General features: G+C 37.4%; 1 protein-coding gene across 2 annotated transcripts; it reads left to right on the top strand.

Annotated features, from left to right (window-relative positions):
* The first annotated feature begins 2203 nt into the window (after positions 1 to 2203).
* Positions 2204 to 4687, top strand: LOC144475500 (protein asteroid-like). 2 transcript variants are annotated; one of them, XM_078191461.1, is made up of 2 exons: positions 2204 to 2622; positions 2929 to 4687. In XM_078191461.1, the coding sequence occupies exons 1-2, from the start codon at positions 2292 to 2294 to the stop codon at positions 4413 to 4415; spliced, it is 1818 nt and encodes a 605-aa protein (XP_078047587.1). In that variant the 5' UTR covers positions 2204 to 2291; the 3' UTR covers positions 4416 to 4687. The 2 variants fall into 2 exon arrangements, with proteins under 2 accessions (XP_078047587.1, XP_078047586.1); XM_078191460.1 differs by having other exon boundaries at positions 2204 to 4687.
* The last annotated feature ends 21724 nt before the right edge of the window (positions 4688 to 26411 follow it).

The raw sequence follows: 26411 nt of genomic DNA, 5'->3' as shown, positions 1-26411 counted from the left end.
TCTATCAAATCAGAAGAAACAGTGAATAATAGATCAAGTCATAAATAATCTCCGGTTTTCATCACACATTTATTTTGTTCCTTTTCATTCATCTTTGTTTTGTTTCTTTCTTTTATTTTCTTTATTTCGAATTCTTTTCATTTAATGAAAACGAACACTTGTTTGTCCCGGTGACTCATAATGTGTAGATGTAAACAAAAAATTCTACCTAGGTGCATGATAGGTTATTTATGACTCAATCTGATGTAATCTAGCGCGTGTGCATTGTGCAAAATGACGAATCAATTGCAATCAGATTTGGTCAACAATTTAATTGTTTCGAATAAATATCTATCTAAGATGTGCGAATGAATACTTTTTTCTCGAGTATTCGACTCGAATAACAATTATTCATTATTTGTCATAAATTATTTTATTTATTCGACGTAAAATATTATTACTAGAAATCTAGATGGAAGGTCACGCTCGTTGAAATACGGGCAAATGGTTAAATGTTGAAACCTTCGTGCCGCGGCTATACAGCTTTGTTTTCGCCGATTTTTGGTCATGTGCGACAGACAACGGGTCAAAAGGCAAAGTTACATGCGAAATACGGATGCAGGAAATTTTAACGGACAGATCAATATCACGGGGATCCACGCAACGTACATTCCTGTCTAGTACAATGCATTTCCATTACGAAACACTCTGCATCGCAATGTGGCCTCTCAGTTTGCATTCGCGTGGTCAATTGATGGCGATATGCTCGTCACTGTATGACGAGGTACTCAACAGCAAATGTTCGCGTACATGCGATCACATCAAAGAGGAATGCTAGAAACTTGTTAGTACTGCCAACCTTCACTATCGATTTATCTACCCGTGCATTATGCTCCCGATGCCAGTGTACAAGCGTACCTCGTGTACGTCAAGAATTTAACCGGTGCAACACTGTGAGTGGCATATTTTATGAAGCACACACTAACGTTGATATGGCCCTTCGTACCGGCAAACTACATACACAAACTACTACACGGCAAACTACTACAGTAAGTTCCAAATCAGAGATCACCGGTTAAAGTCAGTTTTGTGTGACACCTGTTAGAAAATCGAATTTTCGATCGATGGACTTTACAAGGTTTATTCTGAACCTGGCCACCTCGAGGGTGACTCAGTATGCAAAAGACTGTGTGTTAAATCATGGTGCAGGGTAATTTAATGATGGACTCTTAAATAGATTTTAATAATTGTATTCTGAGGTTAATGTATTATAAAGGAGTTTTCGTACGCTTTTGTCGAGCTCTGTTCAGCGCGGTCTGTTTATACGTGCACAAAGGTATACATATGGTTTTCTTGTGTCAGGACCGTCGACGTCCTGCAGTATTGATATAATCGGTTTATCGACCTTTATAAAAGCGATTCATAGTTATTTCTAACACTGTATACGCGAAAAACTTCAGGGTGTCAGCAAAATTTTCCTCGATAATTCGATTAATATTAACGGTCCTAAATGCGTTCAATGTATTCATCATATAAAAAATGATACCCGCAATTTGTCGTCCTAAAGTCTTGCAGTGCACGTACGTCTTCAGTCTTTCTTGCAATTATTAAATTGTACAATAAAATTATTATACTAATGGCATCAGCGCTGCAAAATGAGATGACAGCATAAAGTACTAAAATACTAAATAAAGTAAACTAATAAACTAATAAAAAAAATACTAAAGTAAACCTAAATTTTAGTATTGCTTAGAATGGCAAAAAAAAATAAAAGCTATTATTTTTTAACTTTTTTATCTGAACCTATAACGAAAATTTAAGGAAAATATTTTGTAGATCTCAGTAAGTGATATGCATGCCACAGTATATGTCTTGTCGCCTGGACGGCGACTTCATCGAATCTGTTATTTATTTTTGTTGAATCCGGTTGAGACCTCACGAAAGAGTAGCCCAGGCACGCACTCGACGACGCAACGAGGTGCAGAGAGACAAAAGTGTGTCGGAAAAACCAACGAGGCAACAATTTTTCATTGTTCTCCATGCTGTGGATATAGAATCTTTCATCTTTCAGAATTATCTTTCAACGAACATTGATTATAGATTTTTACAAGTTCGTTCTATGAATCACACGTACGTCACACATCATATCTACAAGTTAAGTAATCTTTTTTCGCGGCACATATTTTTCTCAGTGATTCAGTAAGCTTACTCTGTCCACCGAAGACAGCTCGTAGAACTAGAGTGAGAGTGAAAATAGCACTACAAGTTCAGTTTCTTGAGCAATTGACAAAAGCTTGTGTAAATCAAACGCAATGGGAGTCCGGGGTTTAATGTCTTTTGTGAATACTTACCGAAAAAGTTGTCATAAAAAATATGAACTCCAAAATACGTACTTAGTCATCGATGGTAACAACATAAGTTATCATATATTAGACAGTGTTGGGCACAATTGTATATTCGGTGGCAACTACGATGTATATGAGGAAGCCGTATCAAAATTCTTTGATAATTTGCTAGAGTGTAATGTGACACCATTAGTGTTATTAGACGGAGCATACGACATTTCAAAAACAGACATTATACTGGACAGGAGCAAACAAAGGCTTGAAAATTCGATGACTTTGATTAAAAATCCAACGAAAGGTAATGTTCCTCCTTTGCTCATGCCAGTGGTTTTCGTACAAGTTTTAAGAAAGAAAAATATTCGTCATGCACGCTGCATGTTCGAAGCTGACGGGCCTATAGCTTCGCTAGCTAAACTATTAAACTGTCCTGTACTTAGTTTTGACTCTGACTTTTATATACATGGAACATTGTATATACCATTTGATACACTCAGTGATCATGTAGTCAGAACCCCGAGTGGCAAAGCGATGCGTTGTCAAATATACAGATATGAACACTTCCTACGTATTTTCAAAGGACTGACTCATCATACATTGTCTTTAGCTGCAGCGATACTCGGAAAGGACATTACAATAAAGCCAGCGTTATTAAAAAACTTTTTCTCTAAATTTGAAGAATTTGAAGAACATGGTCCACGGAGATGCCAGATCATATACCAGACATTTACTTTGCTCAGTCAATTTACCGTGGACGAAGCTATTGCTGAAATCTTAATTGGAATACCTAAATCGATGAGGCATCGGGTATTAGATGCAATAGAATCACATATCAATTACTATACCTGTATAAATCTACCCGAAGAAGTGCTGGTACCATTAATTATTGATAAATTTCCTGAAGATTCTACAACATCGGCTTACAAATTTACTAAAGATATTGACAGTTTACCGTTCCGAGGAAAGTATAGCGAGGAAGACCTTGGAACGATTGACAAAAATAATATGATCGTAATAAGAAATATACTTCTAGAACATACCAAGTCTCAAAACGGAAATGATTTGATTATAGACAGATTACCCAGATGGTTTGTGGATGAGGTTGCTAAAGCTGAACTTCCATCAGTTTTAGTAAACTACATACTAAAACATACGAGCGTATTACCAATGCAAATAGAAAACCTGGATCGTCCTTCAAGCAGCTTGGCAAGTTTGAAAATAGTTAGCGTTACATATGGACTTTTATCATCACTGATAGACGACAGAAGAACCTACATGAAATATGTATTTAGGGACCAAAACATGAATTTCGTATGCAATGCGTTAGAAGGGACACAAACAGTACCTTTATTAATCCTTAGAGACCTTCCATTGAGTACGCGAAAGGAAATTTTGGACGACGTACTCGGTATTAAGAACATGAAGTGTGTCGATGAACTTTTACCGGAATGGAAGTTGTACATTGGTTGTATTAAGTATTGGACTGATCAAGAAAAACTGTACAAATCGCATAAATGTTACGTTTATTCGATAATAATCTGTATATTATATAATATAGTAATTTCAAGGGTAGGAAATCATCGTTCCATACACAGTTTCCAAGATGCATATGGTAGTTTAATCGAGCTTTCAAGAAATAGAAGACAAGCATGCGGAAACAAATTCAAAATCTCGACAAATGTTACAATTGTTAAGGCTCGTTCAGAAATTGATATGAAGGATTGTCTTTTAACGGCACCATTTTTTATTCAGCATTCCAACGTACAACTCGGAGAAATATTCGAGATTGATATGTCTATTGTACATGCATTTGCAGAATTTCAAATGTCTTTACTTGCTGCTATTGATTTGAATGCACTATTGGGCCGTCCTTATCGAGAGCCAAATGTAGCGAATTTGTTTAACGGTACATTTTTGTACAATGTGTGCAAGTATTTGCAAACATCCAATGATGTGGACGAGTGTGTAAATGATATTTTTGAAAATGCGCCAACTCTCTTAAGACTTTTTAATTTATTATTGACAAAAATAAATCCATTTATTGCAAAAAATGTAAATCAAGTATATGATACTCAATTTGAATATCTGATTTAGGCAATGTTCATCAATATTTTTAAATTACCTCTACGATATAAAATTCGTTTCACATAACGTTCAACGTTATTCACAATCCCATAAGTTGTCTCATAATTTCGATGAAAAACGAAAAATAGTGGTTCGTACCGCAGGCGACAAGATTTAATTTCTTGAGTGTATATAAAACGGTGAAAACGCAATTTCTCTTTTGCAATAGTATAAGGTAGGAAAATCTATATGTATGGTAGAAAGAACAAAAATAAAAATTTAGGCGTAAGATTAAGGCAATAATGTTCATGAACGTTTATAAATTATTTCACCTAAAATAAAACGTAACACACAGCGAGAGAGAGAGAGAGAGAGAGAGAGGGGGGGGGAGAGGAACGGAAGAATGGAAATGTATACAAAATAAATAATAAAAAACAATATAAAAAGTAATGAAGACCAAATACTAAAAGGTAAGTTATTAAATAAAGATTCCTGTAAGGTAATAAGTCATACAATCGACTGAAAGTAGTTTAGTATTGCTGCATCTTGTATGAAATAGTAACCAACACTAAATTTTCGTTAGTCATTAAATTTAGGATCAACACAGATTCATACTTTTCTTCTAATATTCTTTCGATCTATAATGAGAAAAATGTGCTTTTTTATTTAAAAACAGGAAGTCAATACATCAGAAATAAATGAAATAAATAGCCAATAAATAACAGGACCAATCATAAATTTTCATAGTTAGCATCTTCTGAATCTTGCACTGATTCTGTATATTTTTCGTTTTGCGCTTATTCTAATCACACGTACGCGTTTGTAGCACGAGTTCTTTCTAGAGGCTGCACATGATACACATTGCCGCCCGTACTCTCACACAATGGTTACATTCCTGCTTACAATTGTATCTACTTTCTTCACGCATGAAATTTCAAAAAGTGCACTATTTGCAAAAAGAAAATGAACACAATATCACTACATTCTCTCAAAACGCTTGTATTTAACAATTTTGCACTTAGTGCGTATACGTAATTGTAATATACAATATAAGTGATAATGATTAATATAAATAATTGGAACCTCGATCCTTTACGTGCCTACACGATGTTCCGTCCTACAACGGAATTGCGTTTTTTAGAGTCTTATTCAAATTTCTCAGTATTCTGATTTCTGTAGTTTATCAACAAGTATTTATCGCCGCTCGTGTAGCGACAAATCGAACTTAGTCTTGTGGCGGCCCTGATTTCAACGGTTGCCAGGTCAACGCACTGCGAAGAAGTTTTTGTACGTCGCTGCTAGGCTCCGTCTAGCGCGGTATGTTTAGGTGCGCACAAGGACGCAAAAAAGGGTTCCTTGTGTTGGGACGCCCGATGACACATTTTATTTGTGTAAACGGTTTAACGACCTATATATAGGCGACGCACAGTCGTTGCCCTCTCACTTATTAATTATTACTCTTATTACTTCTGTCTTTATCGAGTTCGACTTCGCGTCACTGTAGCGATCCATTTTATACTTTATACGCAAAAAGGAAAACAGCTGTTCATCTTTAATTAGACGAACAGCGGGACTAATCTATTCCGTCGCACAGCGTAATCGGCCTTACAACGCGATAGATAGTTTATATCGCGGAGTATTAGTTCCGGAGGTGTTCACTCAGGATTCCTCCACCAAATACACGACGTGACTAAACAAACAGTTCGTGTTTCATTTACATATTCCCGATAGATTTTTTATATACAATGCGCTATACTCGCAGAAAGTTCATTAGGACGGACAGCGAGTTCCGAGCGCGGCAACCTAAATAATATTGTTCGAACTGTTGATCACCTGTTGGTATCGACACAATTAAGCGCCGTGTTCCCCGTACAAACGGGTGCCGAGTTAACGCGAGGCTCGGGTTACGGGATCCAGTCGTTCATTAAAGTTTCCGTAGCAGGTGTCCCAAAGTGGCGCGGAAAGTCGCAGTGATCGCGAGAGGAACGCGTCGCAATTAAAATAACATTCGAGACCGTGGCACCGAGATTTCAATAGCGACGAGGCTCGCATTATATCTCTACCGGTGTGGCACGGCGATATAATTAATGATGAATCCTGGCGAATCAGCTACGCCGTCGCGGCGCAGCGATTCCGCGGGATACATAACCGTAATAGCAATGCGCAACGCCGACCGGTGTAATTACTTTATGTCGGGTAGACGGCGTGCGCCTTCTCGTTGAAAGATGCTACGTTGCTTGTTTACCAGCGGCCGACTGATGCCGCGACGAATAATGGTAATTGTCGGCGACACGTTGTCGACGAAATCGCCGAGTGGGCGGTGTTCTAGGACAACGGAGGAAAGTAGACTCGAACGACCGACGCGACGGTGGGGAGACGTCGAACAATGGGATAGAAGGAACACCGATGAATAATGTCACGAGCTGAAATTTCTTTAATGCAAACCGCACCGAGCGGTGAAGTAACTAGTACGAAGTGGCTTACAAAGATTACAAGATTCAATTTATATTCGATATGTGTCCGAATGAAGAAATTTACTTAATGATTCCCTGTGGAAGTATCTTCATATTTTCACTAATTGTAAAATACAAATTGGCTAACCGGTCGTACAGTTGGTCATTACTTGCTATGGACATATAAAATATGTCACATAGCACGTGGGACGCATTTTAAAAAAAGAAGTTTATATAAACAAGTGTTCAAAATACATTTGTTATACAAACAAGTGTTCAAAATACATTTGTTATACAAACAAATGTTCAAAAGTAACTCCTTACATCTGAACACATGCCTACTAACGTGTTATCATTGGTTGTCTTACTCCCTCCATTTGTCTAGGAATTATCCGAATCTAATGGAAGTCTTCTATAATTATTTCGCGTAACATTCCGGCGTTATTATCTGGCACTTTCTATACAATGGATTCCAAGTAGCCCCCAAAGATAATGATCCATTGGATTTAAATCGGGTGTGAAGAATTTGAATACAAGTAATAATAAATAAAATAAAATAATTTGAAATGAAGATAAAATATTTACAGCATGCACAGTTAAAGCAAACCGATGTTTGCAGAGTTGAAGCCGACGATAGAGCCAACGTCTATTTATAAACAGCGAGATAAGCGTAGTACATTCATTGCTAACTTTCAAAATAATTATACCAACAATATACAATTCAGCCTAATTCGAAAACAAGGTTGAATAGGATCTGTGTTTATGGAAACTTTTCTTATTGTTTCCCTACATAGAATCTACTCCGGAAGTGGGTCTCACATGCTACGGGACACCGTGAATTTACGTGTCAGTTTAGAACTGTATAAATTTCTAACATAATAAACCCTTGTCAATATTGAAGCAATTTGACAAAAATGATAAATTGCACCAAATTTTAAATACAGGTAATAAATACAATATTTAAAAAGAAAAGCTAGCAAAAAGTCGTTCGTTTTTATCCATTACAGTTTTATGGTTGTAAATACAAAAAATACGTTTGAAATGCAAATGAAATCGAAGTTGAAAATAAATGACGCAATCGTTATCATGGATCGCATTCTATGGTTTAGCAATAACTTGAATGACAACGATCGGCTGTAGCACAACGATGTTGGCTGCGAGATAGAAATCACACGACAGACCGGAAATAAGAAGCAGTGAAAGTAACGGAAGCATAGTAGACGTCCATACCGTGGTTACGCAATTCAGTTGCATCGAAGGCCATTTTTCGCAAGTGCTCTCGTGCAATTTTCCATCGCGTTATATTGGCGACAAGTTTTAATTTTAAATTTTAAATTCGCATTCACCGTGTTCGCGCTAGATATCTTAATCTGCATGGCGCAGTTGAATTCATTAATTGACACAGTTCTGGTATATCGTACAATCAACCTCTTTGTTTAATAATTCCAACAGATTGACAAGAACGCAGTATTTAAATTCTTCAAACAGCCACAGTTTGATATTTCATATATTATAATAATTAATAACTAAATACTATAATGTACACTAATTTTTTATAATAATTAATTATGTAATTAATAATACAATTAATATTATAATTATTAATAACTCTTATTATATTTTTTCATATAATAAACAGGCCGTTTATTAAGGCATGCATAATTTTTTTAATTATCGCCCTATTCAAGTCAAATTCAATTGAATAGTGCATGTATAGATTCGTATTTTCTTCTGTACTTCCATATCAATTATTACAACGTTGTATGAATATGCGTAGGAGCAAACACCTTTCGATCAATCAATTGCATTGCGTTTCTTTGACAGCAGCGCAGATATAGGCCACTTTGTTCGCCTAACCGCAATCTCGCCTTTGAATGATACGAATATCTCCGAGCTATAGTTGGGCTATGGTCTATGCCTGAAGTGTCAGATGAAGCTTTTAAACTGGAGGGTTGTGCCACTTGTTGCTAGCTACTTTCCGCTACCAACTATAGTCTCTAGACTCATACGTTTTACATATCGCCGGCGAACATGGACTTCGGTTTTCAATTAGGTACACATGTACGTACCTGTTCACTCTTCTCTTCGAAACGTCATTCCGAATTGATCGGTGTGATTCATTGATTCGTAATATCGATATTTCTGCGACAGTTTGCCATCTCAATGAGAAAACTTTTGTAATTTTCGACCTTAAAATATGCAAGCCTTAGGTTTTTTAATTCCTTTATTGATTTTGCCTTTACTACTATTCTCTCTGCGATTGTCATACTATAGAAATAAAAATAGAAACAAAAAACTGGCAACAATTATTCGCATTATTATTCAGATACATTTGCAATCTTTACTCGAATAATCTATTCGAATAATCTGTTCGAATAAAGAATAGTTGAAATACATAGATAGAATAATTTGGTAGGGGAATAATGTGTAATCGTTATAAGAACAAAATATTTGACCAAGCTGAAGTCACTTGAATAAAATATTCGACTACCAATAATTGATTCGATTAAAACGGTCAATTAAAAAGACTTCGCAAAAATAAAAAGGATGCATTTGACTAATCACTTTAAGCAGACATTTAAACGAAACAATTCGAATAATGTCGAACTCTGGTTTCTGTCTGTTTTAAGAGGATTAAGAAGTATCAGGTCACCGTAGCCAGAAATGAAATAGCGCAAGAGGTTAACGCGGAGCATCCGATGCATTCGAAGCTGAGAGATTCGCCGTTTAAAATCGACGGCTGGAAATCGCAATTATTTTTGCACGAGCCTTAAATAGAACGGCGCTCTTTGCTCGCGGTCCGATTAAAATTGCGCCCACCACCGGCGTGCAATATTCCGTGAAAACAAACGAGATTTTATCGACCGTTCGACCTCCTCGACACCGCCGATATCGCATTTAACCGGTTCAGACGAGACTTTCACTCTCTACCAGTTTCACGTAACCGAACCCAGACACATCGCGTTTACGTTTCATCGTCATTTCTTTCCTAGAGCTGGCCGGCGCGGCGGGCTTTTTTCGTTCGCGTGGCACAGACAGACGACAGTGCCGATTTCATTACGCTTTTACCACGTTTCACTAGTTTCTGCTGCGTCTGTATCCTATATCCGATATGCCTGTATACACCACACGACTCCCCGGAAGCGGAGCTCTCTTACCGTTCATTTCCATTGTCTTTCGTGTCACCGATTTGAACACTCCGATGTTTTTCTACGTTTGAAAATTTCGAAGGTTGCGATTGCTTTGGCAGACGACGTATTTACGCTTAGATAAATCCATAACTAATCAATTATTAACCAATTTGCTATTGTTTACGAGTCTACTTGTTGCATCGTAAAATATTGCCATTTTTTTCATGTACGCGTCGAAGACAGCTAACTGGTTAAGAAGCGGATTTTTATTTAAATTGTAATATGTTTTATACAAAATACGAAGAAAATCAAACATTTCCAGCGTAACTTAATAATATTTAGAGTGATTTAAGGGTAAAATAACAACTTGACAATACTGGAGACACCTTCAATAATTGCCAGAAAAATCGTAGCCGTACGGTCAGAAATGTAGTCATGGAATATTTCATTCGAATCGAGCTTCGTCGTCGGACAGTCGGGATCGCCAAGACAGGGCGAAGACAACGCTTTGATGTTTATTTCATTTCGATTCCCATTCGTCTGTAACATAATTTATAAACGAGAGGAAGGAAGCGGAGCTCTCTAGCAGCGGCGCGCCATTCCGAAAGGAGTCCTTTGGTCTCGACAACTAATTTGCATGTTGCTGCGACAGATGTCTACGTACCCTAACTTCCCCCCCCCTCCCCTCCCCCCTCGGTTTTTCTCGTTTTTTTCTACCTCCACGCCCTGCCCCCCTCGATTCCGTACGCGCGAGCCTTCTGTCACTTTCTATTCCATTCAAATGCTATCTCGCGGAATAATAAAGCATGGTTCCTTGTTCGAAACAGTAACAAAAAGATCAGAGCGTCGCCCCGGTCCGACCTTGTAGCCGAAACATCGAAAATGACTCGTTTACGTGAAAAAATGTGACAAACGAATTAGTATTTTTGTTACGCAAGATCGGCTTTTCAACGATTGAATTAAACGTCATGCGGTAACCGGAGGAATTAACGTGATTAGTTTTATCCCTTCATTAACTCCGTGTGTCATTGTTGCATCGCACTTGTCTGTTTCTGATAACGTAGCAAAAATGTTAAGAATAAAGATGAATATACCATTTTCAAAGATATCGCAGTTGTTATCTATTGTTCTTACAAAAATGTTCCCGATAACATATTTCTATTTAATAATGAAACCGTTTCTGCAATATTTCATTTTCCGAATTAAAAATTAGTTCTTGCCTAATTCTAGTGATTTCCATTGATGCCATTCTGAATTCTATTCATTAAAATTGTTCTATTCATAAAAATTTAGTTTATTGAGTAAATTTGGGTTAAATAATTTTGTTTAAATTATTTTAGGTTTATTTGATTTTAAATTGAGAATTTTATTTAAATTTGATTTTTAATTGAATTTTATGGTTGCCGTTATCGTGGATTCGCGTCGCTTTAAATCTTATTAAAACAAATATACCAAGAATACAACTTATAAAAATCATTTTATTTTAAACAGCACATTTTTTATCCTTGCTTTAACTATACACGTTTGCGGCAACCAGCTTCAGAATTTCATTATTTTCGCCGGTATTCGGTATTAGAAGCGGAAAAAATTAGCCGGTCGCGAATGTGTTAACACACACTGTCAACCTGTAATTTTTACGAATCTACAATTAATAACTGCAATTAATAACTGAATACATAATATATCAATGGGAACAGCTATTTCAATCGTGTTCCAACAAGACATCCTCGGCTTCATAATCTAATCATTTTGTAATTATTGTACACAATACATGATAACCTTGTTAATCGTTTTCCAATAGATAAAATGTTAAGATAAAACACCATTCTTCGCGTTAGATTGTACATAGGCTGTACAATAACTGTTTTTGTGCATAGCTCCTTCTGACTAAAAAGAAATGTAATTTTCAGTTACAAAATATGGTTAAATATCACCAAACATATCAAGATAGTTGATTCAACCCATTAGTAACAAAACATTCATAAAAATTCGTTCATTACCGAGGGTTCTTATCAGATTCCCCTCCTCGGTGATGTAATAAAAATGGCGTTCGCGGGGAAATTGATGTCGGTATCGGGTTCTGCTTGCCCCAATCAATGGAGAAGAATTCAATTGCGGCCAGCTAGACGTCTTGTTCTAGAATAGGCAGTTTCATAGGATTAGAGGACATCCCGAGAGATATGATTCAATCGCGGTCACTACGTCATGCTACATTGAACGATCTAATTAAACTCCACACGAACCACCTGAGATACGCATAAATCAGTATCGCATGCGTCGAGCAGGAACTCGAATGTTATCGTTTATTGAATTATAGTCGACCATTGTGTTCCTTAACTCTTCCACTATGAATTCCGCAAAGAATGTTATTTACAGAAATAATTCCACTGTCAAACGCTCACGGATTTGATCGGCTACGTGTCACGAACAAGGCGAGAAAAAACAAATTCGTATAAAGGTAATAAATTACAGTCAATGTGTTAAAGAAGCTGTTATTGGTTTCACCATGATTAGTCCAACATTTCCCTGAAGTGTCTACTTCCATCTTCGTCAGATAAAGTGATTTTAATTTGTTAAAATTTTCCAGGTTGCTGTAAGTAATGAATTAATTGAAAAGACGGCTGTACGCGATTGTTAATGATCGACGGTTATTTCTGAAAAGTTCTCGAACAATGAAAAGCGATCGTAACGGATAAAACGATTACCGAGCGCGAACAAACTATAAATTGCACGTTATGTGGAGTAAACTGGATGCGCCTAAGGATACCTACACCTTCGCGGCGCATCGAAGGAATCTGGTCTCAAACCTGTGAGTGGAAGCAGAGGTCGCGGAGGTCAAGGCAGTGAGGGCGTTCACCAGAATTATTCTTCTCGGCTCTTCCTCCTCTTCTTAACTACTTTGCAGACGCCCTCGGGGCTGGCCTGGCTACGCGCACACAGAGACTGTTACAGTCAATAAAATCTTCTCCCGACTAATGGAAAGTTTTTCTGGGAAACATCGCGTTTGCCTATTTATCTCTCTTCCGTATCGCGCCCGGTTCTTTCGGCTTTTTATCGAATAAACTACTATTGAGCCGAATGCAGATATTCGGCAAACGCGACTCTAACGAACGGTGCACGTTTTAGACAGTGTCAGAAGCAAGGTCAGTTTAATCGGTAGACGTTGGATTCCGTGTTAACAGAGCGATTCGTGAGATATTTAGTCCTCTGTTCAAAACAGTTGTTCGATTGCCACGAAACGAGAGAACTGTTATATTGAATTTAATTAAACTTTTTCTATCAACCCCTCCTTTAAATTGCTTCTACGGATGCCCTGCCGATTTAACCTCGAAGACCGATGTCTTTTTACAATTGCGGTCAAGATTAAAATGTGTTCTTTCCACAATGCCTTTACAATTTTGTATTTGAAATACTACGTTTTATCGTAGAATAAATGAATTTAAATAGAATAGAAATTAGACATGATAATATTTATATACGTATATGTACTAAAATTAAATAATAATAAAACGTAGTAATTATTAATAATAGTAAATAACAATTAAATATAATACAATTACAACTGAATCAATTCATATTAAAGTCGACTGTTAGAAACATAAATCAGATTTTTATCGTCAAATAAATTTCTATAATAAACCGCAGAATTTTAATAACGTAACTAGTAGTATAGATATCGAAAGTTTACAGGTCGGCAATTGTAATAATCTTGCTTAACTACTCCAGTCGTTTCGCGACGAAAGGCTTCCAGTAATTATAAGCTACTTCTACAGAATTAGCATACGATTTCGCAAGTTGTCAGAAGAAAATTATTTGCTATGTATTTTATTCCGCGATTAAATGCTAGATTGAGTTTCAATAATTCCTAGGTAAATATATTTTAGTTGAATGCGAATTCGTAAACGACGGCGACGTGGCAGCAAGCCACGGTAAACGAAAATATTGGTTGTTTCGAAGATGAAAGCACCGATGTTGGCTCTATCTAATTAAAAAGAAGCATGGCTCAATAAACGTCCGCCTCGCTTCAAAGGGAATGCTCGCGGGACCTAAGACTACTTTTCCCTTCCAGCCGGGATCTTTTATTTGCAAACTTAAGCCGTCCTTGAAATCCGTCCGCGGAGATCTCTTTTTTTTTTTAAAGTAACGGATCAGTGTCAGAGATGCCGGACGAATGGGGCGTAATAAAAGAATGGAAACCGGGATACACGTAAATATAAAGGCGAAATTTCCTTTCGCTGATATCTTGCCATATCAAAGCGAGATTTCGAGATAAAAGAACGGAGAGACGAACCATTCTACGTACAAATGCAATTACACCATATTTTTACGAGACCATTTTTTCTATGAGAAAAATAATTTATAATAAAAGAACTAATGAAGTTGTTCCATGAAAAAAAAAACCGAAATTGCTTTCCAAACAATGCAAAATGTGTCAGCACAAAATGCAAAGCAACTAATCGATTCGATTTAATTATTTTTATGAGCTTTGCTAGAACTCCGTCTCTTGTTTTCAGTACAATTTCTGTTAAACTAGAAGTAATTGTGATTTTCTAATTCCAAAAATGCAAAAATTAATACGTACTAAGAATTCATTATTACATTTGCGTCGATATTATCGAATCCAAGCCATTAAAATGAGAGGAGATTTTAAGCAGTAAATGTGAATTTATATGATTGATCGTATTAATATTTTCGAGCGTATTCTCGACTTCGGTTGAAATTCGTGGCAGCGACGATAGACAAATTATTAACGGCGCGTTAGAAATTGCTAATTTCCCCGACCCGAAGTAATTTATCTTCGCATTTAATTAATCGAAAGGCTTCGCTCCGGTACGAGACACGATTTGCAACGCTGTCTCGAAAGTATCTGGATGCTAAAGTATCGCACTTAACGTTCAGCTATCTCGATCAACGAGTTACACCATCGGATAGCTCGTAATTAGAAACATTAAATTTCTTACGCAACAACGTAGAACTTAACCGGGAACGCTGACGCTTCGAACCATTCGCCCGCGAATGTTAATTCAAGCAACGTGAACTTTAGGAGTTCAGAGGAGAACTTGAAAAGATAAAACTCTGTCGCAGATCGTATCGTGTTCCGCGGAATAGCCGGGAAAGGTTTAAGATGTGATATTTCAGCGCTGTCGATTCGAAACCAGCTCGGAAAGTTTTCCACAACCGATGATAATCGTTGATACGATTAACCGAAAGTTTCTCATTTACTGAGCTCCGCTGAAATTTCGCGAGATGCAATGCGCCATCGTTATCTCGGTAGCATGCAGAAGCAACGTCGCCGCGTTTCAGGTCGCTATTTTTAGACGGATATTATAATACCGAGCCTAACTATCTCGAAACTACCCTGATTAAGCGTTTAATTGATTTTAAGCCGTATCCGATTTATCGTTTGCTCGAATCTTTCAATTCGCATAGCACTACGTAACATTATAATCACGTAACGATATTACGTGAAGTCTGACTCGTGAAAAACACGTCTACGGCCTTCAGTGTTTTGTAAAATGATTAGAGAAAATGAGGAGCACTCAGTCCTTTTGATATACATACGCCTAGACCAGATTGCACCTTAACGAGCAGCTATTAATGTCAATTATGCTTCCGAAGCAATTTGCCATTTAATTATTAACAGACTATAAAATAGAAGATGGGAGAATTTCAGATAATAATATACAACTTTATCCATTTATTGGGTCCGGTGAATATAATTATCAAACTTTTAAACGCTTCTAATTAATTTGATTATATCGAAACATCCTGTTTTTCTATTGTCCATCAATTTTCGATATTTATGCAGAGAAGAATCAGATTATATAAGCCGGGTAATAAATTCCAGTAAAATAGCCAACATTTTTCAGCCGGTGTAACGTAGAAAATGTAGTTTGTTATAGGTGTCGTAAATGTATTTATTGCTCGACGATAGTGTCTATGGTGTTCGGATTTCGCAGAGGCTGCATAGGATTTTCCACGGTGAAAAATAAGGAGGAAACAGTATCTCTGGCTAAACGACCGGAATAATCCCGTTCAAGTGCATATCAGAGTGGACCATACAAAATCTAGGAATACGCCGGCGGATTTCTAAAGATGTTCCCATATTTTATACTTCCCATATTCCGTAAGCAGTAAAACTGATAACGGTTTAGGTGGAGCACAATGGCGTCACGCTATTACTTTTCTCGCAATAAGACTACGATGTTGCCCGTTCCGTGATAATTGCGAGGACTTTGTCAGCAGCGTTAGAATTCGCATCGCGAACGAGAGAGAACCAGAAAAGTCCTGGAGAATTTCATGGTAAAAATGCAAATGCTGTGTCTCTTAATAGTGTGACGGCCTGGTAACAGCTTTTACTTTACTCCGAGTTCTGTAATTGCAAGATTACTCGTTGCTTTCGAAACACGAGGAATGTTGATAATCCCGCTGTAAAAATCTAATTAATTAAGCATTGTAGAAATTATATGATAAAATGTGTTTCACTTACTTGTTGCTTTTGGAAGATTAAACATGTTGTTAACCCGGTTGCAAAAATTCGATAATGTAAATACTACGTAAATTCAACGTTGCATAAAATCGAAATAATGTCAAGAATTTTATGTAATGCATAAATTTTGTATTCGATTTAATTTTGTACAGGGTATTTCTCTTAATACATAACTTTTATATAATACATGTGTATAATATATGCACGACTTCATGAAATTCACAGTGGCTCGTTATAAAATTAATGCGAGCGGTTTATACGAATACGAGGAGCATATCAAAATCAATTAGAGCAATTGCAAACGTGGTGTGTATGCGTGTGCGCGTGTGTGTGAGAGAGAGAGAAAGAGAGAAAGAAAGAGCTTGATATTTCCTAAAAATTTACACTCCAGATTGGAGAGCTACGTGCATAAACTTTTTTCACTTCCTTCATGCAAAATGTCCTGCACGCTGGTGACAAATATGTTAAACGATTAAGCATGTCCCAAACTGCAATGAAATATTGCCTAAAAATTATAGGTCGTAAGCTCCCGTTTGTTTGAATAAACGGAACAATTTCTCTCGAGATCGAATTATCAATATGTCTACGTCACGCATGAAATATATTATGATCGAAAGGGTACATTTGATAGACATTCATTTTATATACTATATTATGTACTCGTATATGTATTATTAAATGTACGTTTATAGACGTTCGTATGCAATCACAGAAATCGATGTTTAGTATCGATATTTTAAAAATGTTTTAAACGAATACAAGTACGAAATATGTGAACGAAAGTACATTTGATATTTTATTGATCTTAACAAAAATTTGTAAATAAATATATATCTGATATAGATAAATAACATTTTAGTTTGAAAGTGACATAAAAAGTAACACTTTCTGTAATTATTTTGAAATTAGATTTATTTTCAATACTTTAATCTGTAAATAAACATTATAGTTACTCTTACTTTTTGTAATATTCTGTTATCGTTTAATTATGTGAAAGAAACTCGACCATAAGATTAGAACAATTTAGTGGTAAATAATCGCATAATCCGGCAGTTCAAGTAGCGAGACGCTTAATATGGTCAGACATTGTGCCAAACACGTAACCGCGTAATGCCGCTTGCGCTTGGAATATTTTAGATGTACAATATTTATGTAAATTTTTTTCTTAAGCGTGCCATCACAATAAAACAATGACAGTCTCTGTAATCAATAAAAAATGATTAAAACCTGTACATGTATAATGTATTACAATATAGTAGCACATAAGTGTACAGTACAACGTTGGATATCATTACTGTATTTAGCTCTCTGTTCTTTTAAATATTCAAGAAAAAGATTTATGCAAAGGAATTTTAAATACTAACGCGAAATTATTCGGACATTTTTTTTAAATGGAATAACTTCCTAAAAATTTATAAACAAATATAATTTTTTAAGATGTTAGAGGAACTAGTTTACTATACAATGAGTACAATGAATGACAAAAAATGTCGTTATGAAAAATCAAGAAATGCGACATACATCCAGTATAAATGATTTGTTTCCGTTCTTCTTTTAGTGTTTGTAATTCTAGCAACAATTCAGCAGTATATTTATGGTGTAAATATTTAATACAGTCTTCTATTCAGTTTGGGATTAGCATCGGTAACGGAAGTAAAGAATTCTATTTGAACTTAAAAACCAAAAAAATTTACCTTGTCGAAATGAAGTTGAATTTCCGAAATGATAAAAACAAGTCAACTGTCTATCAGTATTCTTCAACAGATAATTGTGTAATATCGGAAATCACTATTTGTGAGGGGTTGTCGGAAACTTTTGGCCGACAGTGTATGTTTCCTGCTAGGGAAGAAATGAATTTTGTTTACAAGATTCCGAGGAATATTGATCTTAGTTCGGAAAATAATGAAAATCGATGCGTGTCGCGGTAATAAAAAGCGGTCGGGAAAGTCTGGAGGGTTTCGTGGACCGACTGGAAGTTTAACGAACTCGGACAAAGAGAGCAGGAGCCTCCAGAACGAGGGAAAAGGTTTGACGAATGGGGTGCTAGCGCTGGCTGCTCTACCATTGGGGTGGTGCGGAGTATACGCGCGTTCTCTCCACCATCGGCAATGCTAGCAACCCCGTGTATTACGAGCGCGAGCCACCCCCATAACACTATCCCTTGGTGCTGTATCGATCCATCGCCATGCCGGAATCGAGCCCCTCCAACGTGCTGGAAAGTTCGGGACGCGCCGCGGCGGCTACCGGCTGAAAACGAACAAAGGAAACGCACCGAATCTTCAGCTATTTCTCGCTTTGTTTCGCCACGAACACGGCTGCCCTCTTTCTGCTGGCCTCTCTCTCTCTCTCTCTCTCTCATCTATCCCTCCTTCTGACCTTCCGTCTTTGCCCCGTGAGACGAAGATGTCACGTTTGTCTTTCCGTGATGCTCGGCCGAGCATCCCTTCTTGGCGTTCGAAGAACTGCGGGCAGAAGAGTGATGAATCATGGGCTGCTACGACGTGTCGCGGACTTTTCTGACTTGTTGAGCTTAATCAGATTTCAGACAACTGCACGCGATCGTGGGATATGGTTTACGAGTGGATGGATCGAGGGGCGAAGGGATTGTCGCGGATTTAATATGTTTGAGCCGTCCAGAGGGGTCGGAATTGGAAAATGTATACGGATTGCGCACAGAGTTTTGCGGCGGCAAGATTTTTGTTTATCAATTTCGGAGTTTTTGATTGGTTCGTGCAGTTGGTCATGTTTTATGGATTTTGGGAATTCGATTGTATCTTGATGAAAATCTTTAGAGTGAATGTAGAATGATTTCGCTTAACCGCCGTACAAAATAAATGTAGATCAGATGTAGTTAAGTGTATAACAGACAATATATTTTTGTCTGCTATAATAAAATTGCAAACTAAACATTCTATTTCCAAGGAAAATTGTTTGTCACTGTCAGCCTTACAGAATGTCAACAAATATTTTATTACACACGTTAATTTATTATCCATTACCAAAGTTCTGTTCTCTCCGAGCAATTTCCTAAATTGAGACAATAAAATGAGGGAAACTGTAATCAAAGAAATGAAAACCACGATAAATATGGTATATCATATAAAGTGAAAGCAAGAACAAGACAGAAAATAGAGAATGGAAAACTGAGAATCCGCTAATGAAAGATAAAGCTAAAGGAAGATAGCCGTTCTGTATTGATAATTTCAGGTGAAGATACAACTATCGCAGATCCAATAGCTACTCCAATGAAAACAATATTCTCAGAATTTTTAAAAAATTTGGATAAACTTATTTGAGTCTTCATCGGAAGACAATTAAAAAGATATTTCAAAATAGAAGATAAACGTACGAATTACTCGTTAGGTAGGCACGGATGCAATTTGAAAGGATGTCGAGGTTCGCAGAGTCAAGCCGACGCTTTGTTGAACAATACAAATGAATCCTTTTTGTGGCATTGACTACCGGTAATGCGTTTACCAACCGCCATTATGCAGTCAGAATTGTTTTATCAGCTTACAATTAGTACAGCGCTCGCTATATTTTGTGCGTTTCAGGGCGCTTCATTGTCTATTGTTTCACAATCAATCGCATCTTACTATGCCGCTCTTTGATACTTATTCCTACACTTTGTACAAGCTCTTACTATAAATTCTGCTTCGATTTTTCCTTTATAATTGCATTTCACCACATATTTTCTCATTTTACCATTTTCCGATCGATCCATTTTCGTCCTTCCCTCTTACACATTTTATCGATAATGTCAAGATGGTTATGCATTTATGACAAGCATTTTTATTCAATCACCATTATCTGCAACTGATGCAGACAATTTTTGTTTTACATATAGTTACACCAGGAAAATGTTCACGAGCACATAAAGCTTTTCAATTATCTGCTTAAATACAATTGTCAACATAGAAAAATATACGAAATCTTTTTGACACTACATTTTTCTACCAAACCTCGTCTACTTAACAAAGAAAAATCGATCGACGCTTTTCAACAATTCCGTGGAGACGATTCCAGAGAAACCGTACAATTAACACTTTACAAGTAGCAGGAACGAAATTGAAAGCCGCAAAGGAAGTAGTGCACAGAAGAAACCGACAAGGAATACACGATTTATTCTGCTAAATTAAACTGCGGTCCTGAAAAAAAGGAAAACTGGCCAGAAAGTTTCCGCCGGCAGTGTATATCATTGCGGTACTAGCGAACCGCAATCAGATTAGGAAGACGAAATTAAAAGAGAAAAGGGAGCAACGTTCAACGATAGCGCAGAAATCGCGCAAGGGGCACGCCATATTCCGTCGCATATAATTCAGCGTAGCCAACCCATGAAAGCACTTTGGCCGAGCTTAAATCTACCCTTTGGGACAGATGGTCTGTACACGGGGTGTTCAATTACATCTAACAAACATTTTAGGTGGGTAATTCTACATGCCAAACTAAAACGGAATCGGCGCCGTCGTTTCCGAATAATTAACGACTGAAATCCTTTCTTTTTTTTATCTGAAATTATAAGTTAATTGTAAACTTTATTTATTGTACATGTACAATGTTGTATACCTTCTTACTAAATGTGCAACTGTAAATTCCAAACATGACGTCACACAATTTTGAAAAAGCATACCTCGAGTGCCGAAAATTGCAAAGATAATAATCAAACGAAATTCCAATACCCAAAATTCCAAAGACAATCTTGAAATGAAGGCCAAGCTATAATGAATACCTACTGCATTTAACGATGTTCATGTGAGAAAATAATCCACAGTTTCCATGTAGATGAGTAGTATCGACTTTTTCGAACCGCATTGAATACTATTGTTATTATTCCTTTATGATCGAATAAAGATTCGAAAAATGCGCGAGTGACAGAATACTTAGATAACCCTGCATAAAAAAACTCCTATCTTCAGATTTTAACGGGATTTCTTTTAATCACTTTTTTTTACGCATATTCGACAGGGAAAATAAAAAAAGGTCAGATGGCGACGACCTTCAAAAAAATATGATTCACCAACAATATAAATTGCGAGCAGAATTCAACCGTTTAGACATTTGTTCGGTGCAGCGACTCGAGAGGCTGGCCTGAATTTTCGCCGTTTCGTCCATCGATCTCAAGTATCGCCGCATGAAAGCTAATCAATTACGGGACACGCTCGATCGATTCAATCGGCAATGCCGTGTCGAGTTCCATCAAGCACGGCGAGGAGTAAACACCTTCCAGGAAAGATAATCGTCTCGCATGTTTGACGAGATATCAGAATTCTCGAAGGTGGTAGGCGAAAGGCGTTTAGCACATTATCGCGGTGAGTCGACGGCGTCATTAATTGGGAAACTAAAAATAATTTGCGAGCCTATTTACGAAATAAAAATCAGTAACAGTGATTAATGTTTGGTGTACTATATAATGGTATAATTACTTCGTTGCGTTATTATCTAGTGGATACCTTAACACTAGATTTACGGAATCCGTCAAAATGACGGGCCACTGATTTGTTAACGTACTATTATTCAGATTTTAAAGATAAATTTATTGCTTATTTATCGATTATATTTACTATAATTATTTATATTTATTTATTTATCGATTACATTAACAATTAGAATAAATCGTTACTTTCATAAACAAATATAAAACGGCTGCTTTTATTACTCCGTGAACCTAGTGTTAAGTTACATTGAACAGTTGCGCAGTGCAGAAAGTTATCGTGTGTTTTAGAAATATATAGCATCCATCGCCAAACCAACACCGAAAAGCTGATAAAATTAATGTAACTAAAACCCGATTGTTTTTGAAAGTGCCGATGCATAGAAAACTAGATCTGTGACGATGTAGCGCTATTTCTTTTGCAGCTTTCGAGTACATGGAATGCCGGTCATCTCGTTAATTGTATCAATTACTAAAACCATGAACCGAATGAAATTATTCCGTAACATCATCTGCGAACGCGCAGCGGATTATGTAATTAATTCCGACTGAGTATAAATAGAATCGTTGGTCAAAGCGGTTTTGAAACGAACGCCCGATAACTAACGCGGCACCTCTTTTTACCTGCTCAACCTGTCCGACTATAATCCGTTTTCATAAGAGGTCCCTCTCTCCCTCTCTCTCTCTCTTTCTCTCTCTCATTCACTCTCTTTCTTTCTACCTTTCCATGGAAACTTAACAAATTAAACCAACACATTTGCCACTTCAAAATTTTATAACTGTATTTATTAATCTTTCAAGAATACCAACCATATTGCAAACATGTTTAATCTTGTTTAGTTTTCCAATTGTGACAGCCACCTGAAAATTAAGAGACATAATAAAACTGCTGGTAATTATTATTACCAGTTCAAAGATCACAAACTTTTGTTTCCTGAAATCTGCATAAATTGAATGCTAATTTCTATTTAAATAAAGCCATTATTTCCAACGTTATATCATTTGATATTTTATTCAAAACGTTAGTTAGTGCTTCGTGAATGAATATCTTGCTGATAGGCGAACTCTGGTATTCATCTGAGTGCAAGAAAAGTTAATGGAACAATTATTATGTTGATTTAGATTCTTGAAATTGTCTCGGCGAGATCGTTCACTTTATTAACTCTATCTAAGGTATTCGTTTCGGTGGAAATTCTTCGGATTGAAATCTGTCCACTGCTTTCAATCGATAAGTTATTCTGACCGAAATGTCCTGCATTTGACAAAACGCATTCCAAATCAGAATTTAATGGGCTCTCCACGCGTAATCCCGCCAACGTGTGCATGTAGGGTAACTGCTGATTGCTTGAAATTAGCAACCGAGAAATTCACTGTGATTCGTAATAGCAGAGTTTCCAGCGTGCTCGGCCGAGGTATCTGATCGCTACCGTTTCTGTACTGCGGGACAAAATGATTGGACACTTCACGCGTCACGTAGGAATTCGAAACGAAACTAGTTCCCGGGAATTTTTCTCAATAACCTAAAAGCGATATATTTTATAAAATACTCTGGGATATACCAGCAGTGCCAAAGTTCTGACGAGAAAGATATAGCAACCATTGCTGCTGACGTTGCGATTCATCTGAAATGAAAAAGTTCGGTGTGATTTATGTACCACGCTGTATCGTCTAGCTCTTGAATAATATATTTTTCCTGAATTTATATTTTTATTGACCGAACACATCAAATTCTATTAAATCGTATTTATAAAATATATTGCGAAAACATTTTAAAGGGGATCGATTATATTACAAATATCTTAAAAATGGTGAGCGCATTGGAGAAACAAAATATGCTGAACGTAGAAAAAAAAGCAAGATGATCGAAAGCAGAACATCTTTTCTCATATCTTCCAATAGATTGCAAAAGAATACATATTTGAGTTTTTAAACATGTATGATTACTTTCAATGAAAACATTTGGAATCGAAAATAGAAGATATTCATTTCTTCTACTATACTTTCTCGTTCCATACTTAAAGAGTTAACGTGCGGCGTTGGACGACTTCCTCTATAACCGCGACAAAGTTCCGTACAGTACCGAATCCTCGAGCTGCGCTTGCAATCGTGGGTATCGTACAGGGAGCAACCGGTGGCCGTTTCTTGATCGCACACCCGTTAGGTGATGGGCACGTGGCCGTTGCAGCATAATATCCCTATGGATGGCACGTGGCCGGTACCCTCTATATATCCCTCTGAAAAACCCAGGGAGCCCCGCCACCTCTTATTGTTGGGGAGCCGGTGGCCCCCGAGGGTTTGTCGCGCTATTTAATATTTTGATCGTAGAGACGCGTCTGCGTTGCGTTCGGGAGCCTGTCCGGGGTTGCCCACGTGCTCGCGATCGTTCCCTTTTGATTAATTTCGGTACGGATCGACTGGCACGAACGTGGATGATGCTCGACAAAGAAAAGCTCTGGGAAAGCTCCGACAGGGCGTGTCCTCTCGGCACCCGAGCAACAGAGAAGAACGAAAAAAAAATAGCAACAGCTGGCACCGGGACGAGAATCGGCGGCGAACACAATGAGAGCTCTTGGCGGGGGCCAAATCACCCCTCGCCCCCCAAACCGTTCCTCCAAGTCTCCCTCCTTTCCCCGCAAATGACCGTTCTGACGCGTTCCAATCAGCACACGACGTGCACGCGCACGCTTCGCGATCATCCTCCTGCATTATACTGATATAATCGTGGACCACTTGCACCCGAGGGGAGGAATATCGTTAATGACACTTCATTTCCGACGAAACCCAGGCAGCGCACTCCTAGGCCTACGGACATAATTATTCCGTCGGGAGGTATTATTGCAGGAGACCGATGCGATGATTTATGCAAATTCGAAATTTTTTTTATTGATTAACGCCGGAACGGTTTGGTCCCGTTGCGGATTTCGCATGCTCGGTAATCTGCGGATTACTGCATCTTTATTGCGATTTGCTCGACGAACTGATTTTTTCTGAGAATCACCGAATCATATTTACTGTGATCACACTGCGGATATTTATGTGGAATTAATCCTTCGTGCAGTTGAGTGCCGACTCTGAGGCACCGTTAAGAATTACCCTAATATAATTCGTAACAATGTTTACATTCTTAAATTTGTTTGTATTTAATGAGTTGATGAAAACTTCAGTACAGTATGAGTAAAAATAAAGTTCGATAAAAATCAAATAAAGGCAATGGATATTGAAAGAAAATATTAGATCGGAAGGAATATCTACGTGAAGGAGGTGAAATAGCTTTAATTGCAGAATGAAAATTATCTGCGCTAAGTACAAAAGATCTGCAAAATGTATTTCTTAAATCTTTTGTTATAGATTCAGATAAAAAAGTTGAAGGAACTTCATTTTCTAATTCTTTTATCATGCCAAATGATATATGTGTACGAATACTTTATTCACCGACTGCTTGCGTTCTTTTATTCGGGAAAAATCGAAACTAACGAATCTCAACGTCATAATACATCATTTAGTTGCTGAAAGAAATTCCAATTTTGTTCACCGGTAACGACCAATCCGAGCGAGGAATAAGAATCACGGAACTTTGTTAAAATGCTTTTAATAACTTGGAAACCGATGTTTTTAAATTCCTTTTATCTCCCTACTGTTGTAAATTCCTGCCAATCATTTTTGTTACAACAGCATAAATTCGCAATCTAATTACTGGTTACTCGGCAGTGAAATTTTTATGATACACCATAATGTAGTTAATTACTTCACTAAAAATTTTATAGTCGATAAGATTAACTCCGCAAACGACGACTTCCCGGTAATTCTACAGCGCTGACGTAACAGTGTCTCTTTAATTAATAATGCGGACAGTTTACCTTGGACAACAGATTCTCCTTTCTTTGTTTAATTATTCTTTAAATACTACGAATTACTAGAGAAAAAGAACACGTTAGAATCGATAAAATCGAAGCGCGAGCAGGCACTCGAAGGTGCACCAATGCCCGGAAAGTCGAAAACGGATGGTTGGAACGGTAATTTGATTTTGAAGAAGCCACTCCGTGGAGTTTTTCGGGCCCACTTGAAATGAACGCGTTCGTATGGCGTGAGTCGCGACGAAAGAGCAGAACCGAAACTAGAACTCGAATCCTGATTCGAGAGCGGCAAGACAGAACAGCTGCTCTGACAAGAGGACCCTGCAGCTGCTGTCACTATGTATGTATATGTATACATAGTGTTGCCATTGCCACGACTGCTACCGTTCCAGCCACTTCAGACTTTGAAGACTAAATGACGCGGATGATCGGCCGATCGTAACTGTAGATGTCAGCGAGCTCGGTTTCTATCATAAAAGTGTGTTGTATCAGCTGTGTGGGCCCGGATCAAAAGGCACGCGATTTACGGTAATGGCTGGACCATTTAGTTCCTTTGGGTAACAGATACCTCGGAGTCGTATATATCATTTCCGTATTTCCTGCGGCAGCGCAACAACGAACGTTGTTATATTAATATTTACTCATTTTTTACATTTACAACGGAATA

Source organism: Augochlora pura, chromosome 10 (genome assembly GCF_028453695.1).
Source record: "Augochlora pura isolate Apur16 chromosome 10, APUR_v2.2.1, whole genome shotgun sequence".
Classification (NCBI taxonomy): Eukaryota; Metazoa; Arthropoda; class Insecta; order Hymenoptera; family Halictidae; genus Augochlora; species Augochlora pura.
This window is presented reverse-complemented; position numbering and strand designations above follow the sequence as displayed.

Coding starts and splice junctions, on each gene's coding strand:
- LOC144475500 (XM_078191460.1), top strand. CDS start 2,292: ATGGGAGTCCGGGGTTTAATGTCTTTTGTGAATACTTACCGAAAAAGT.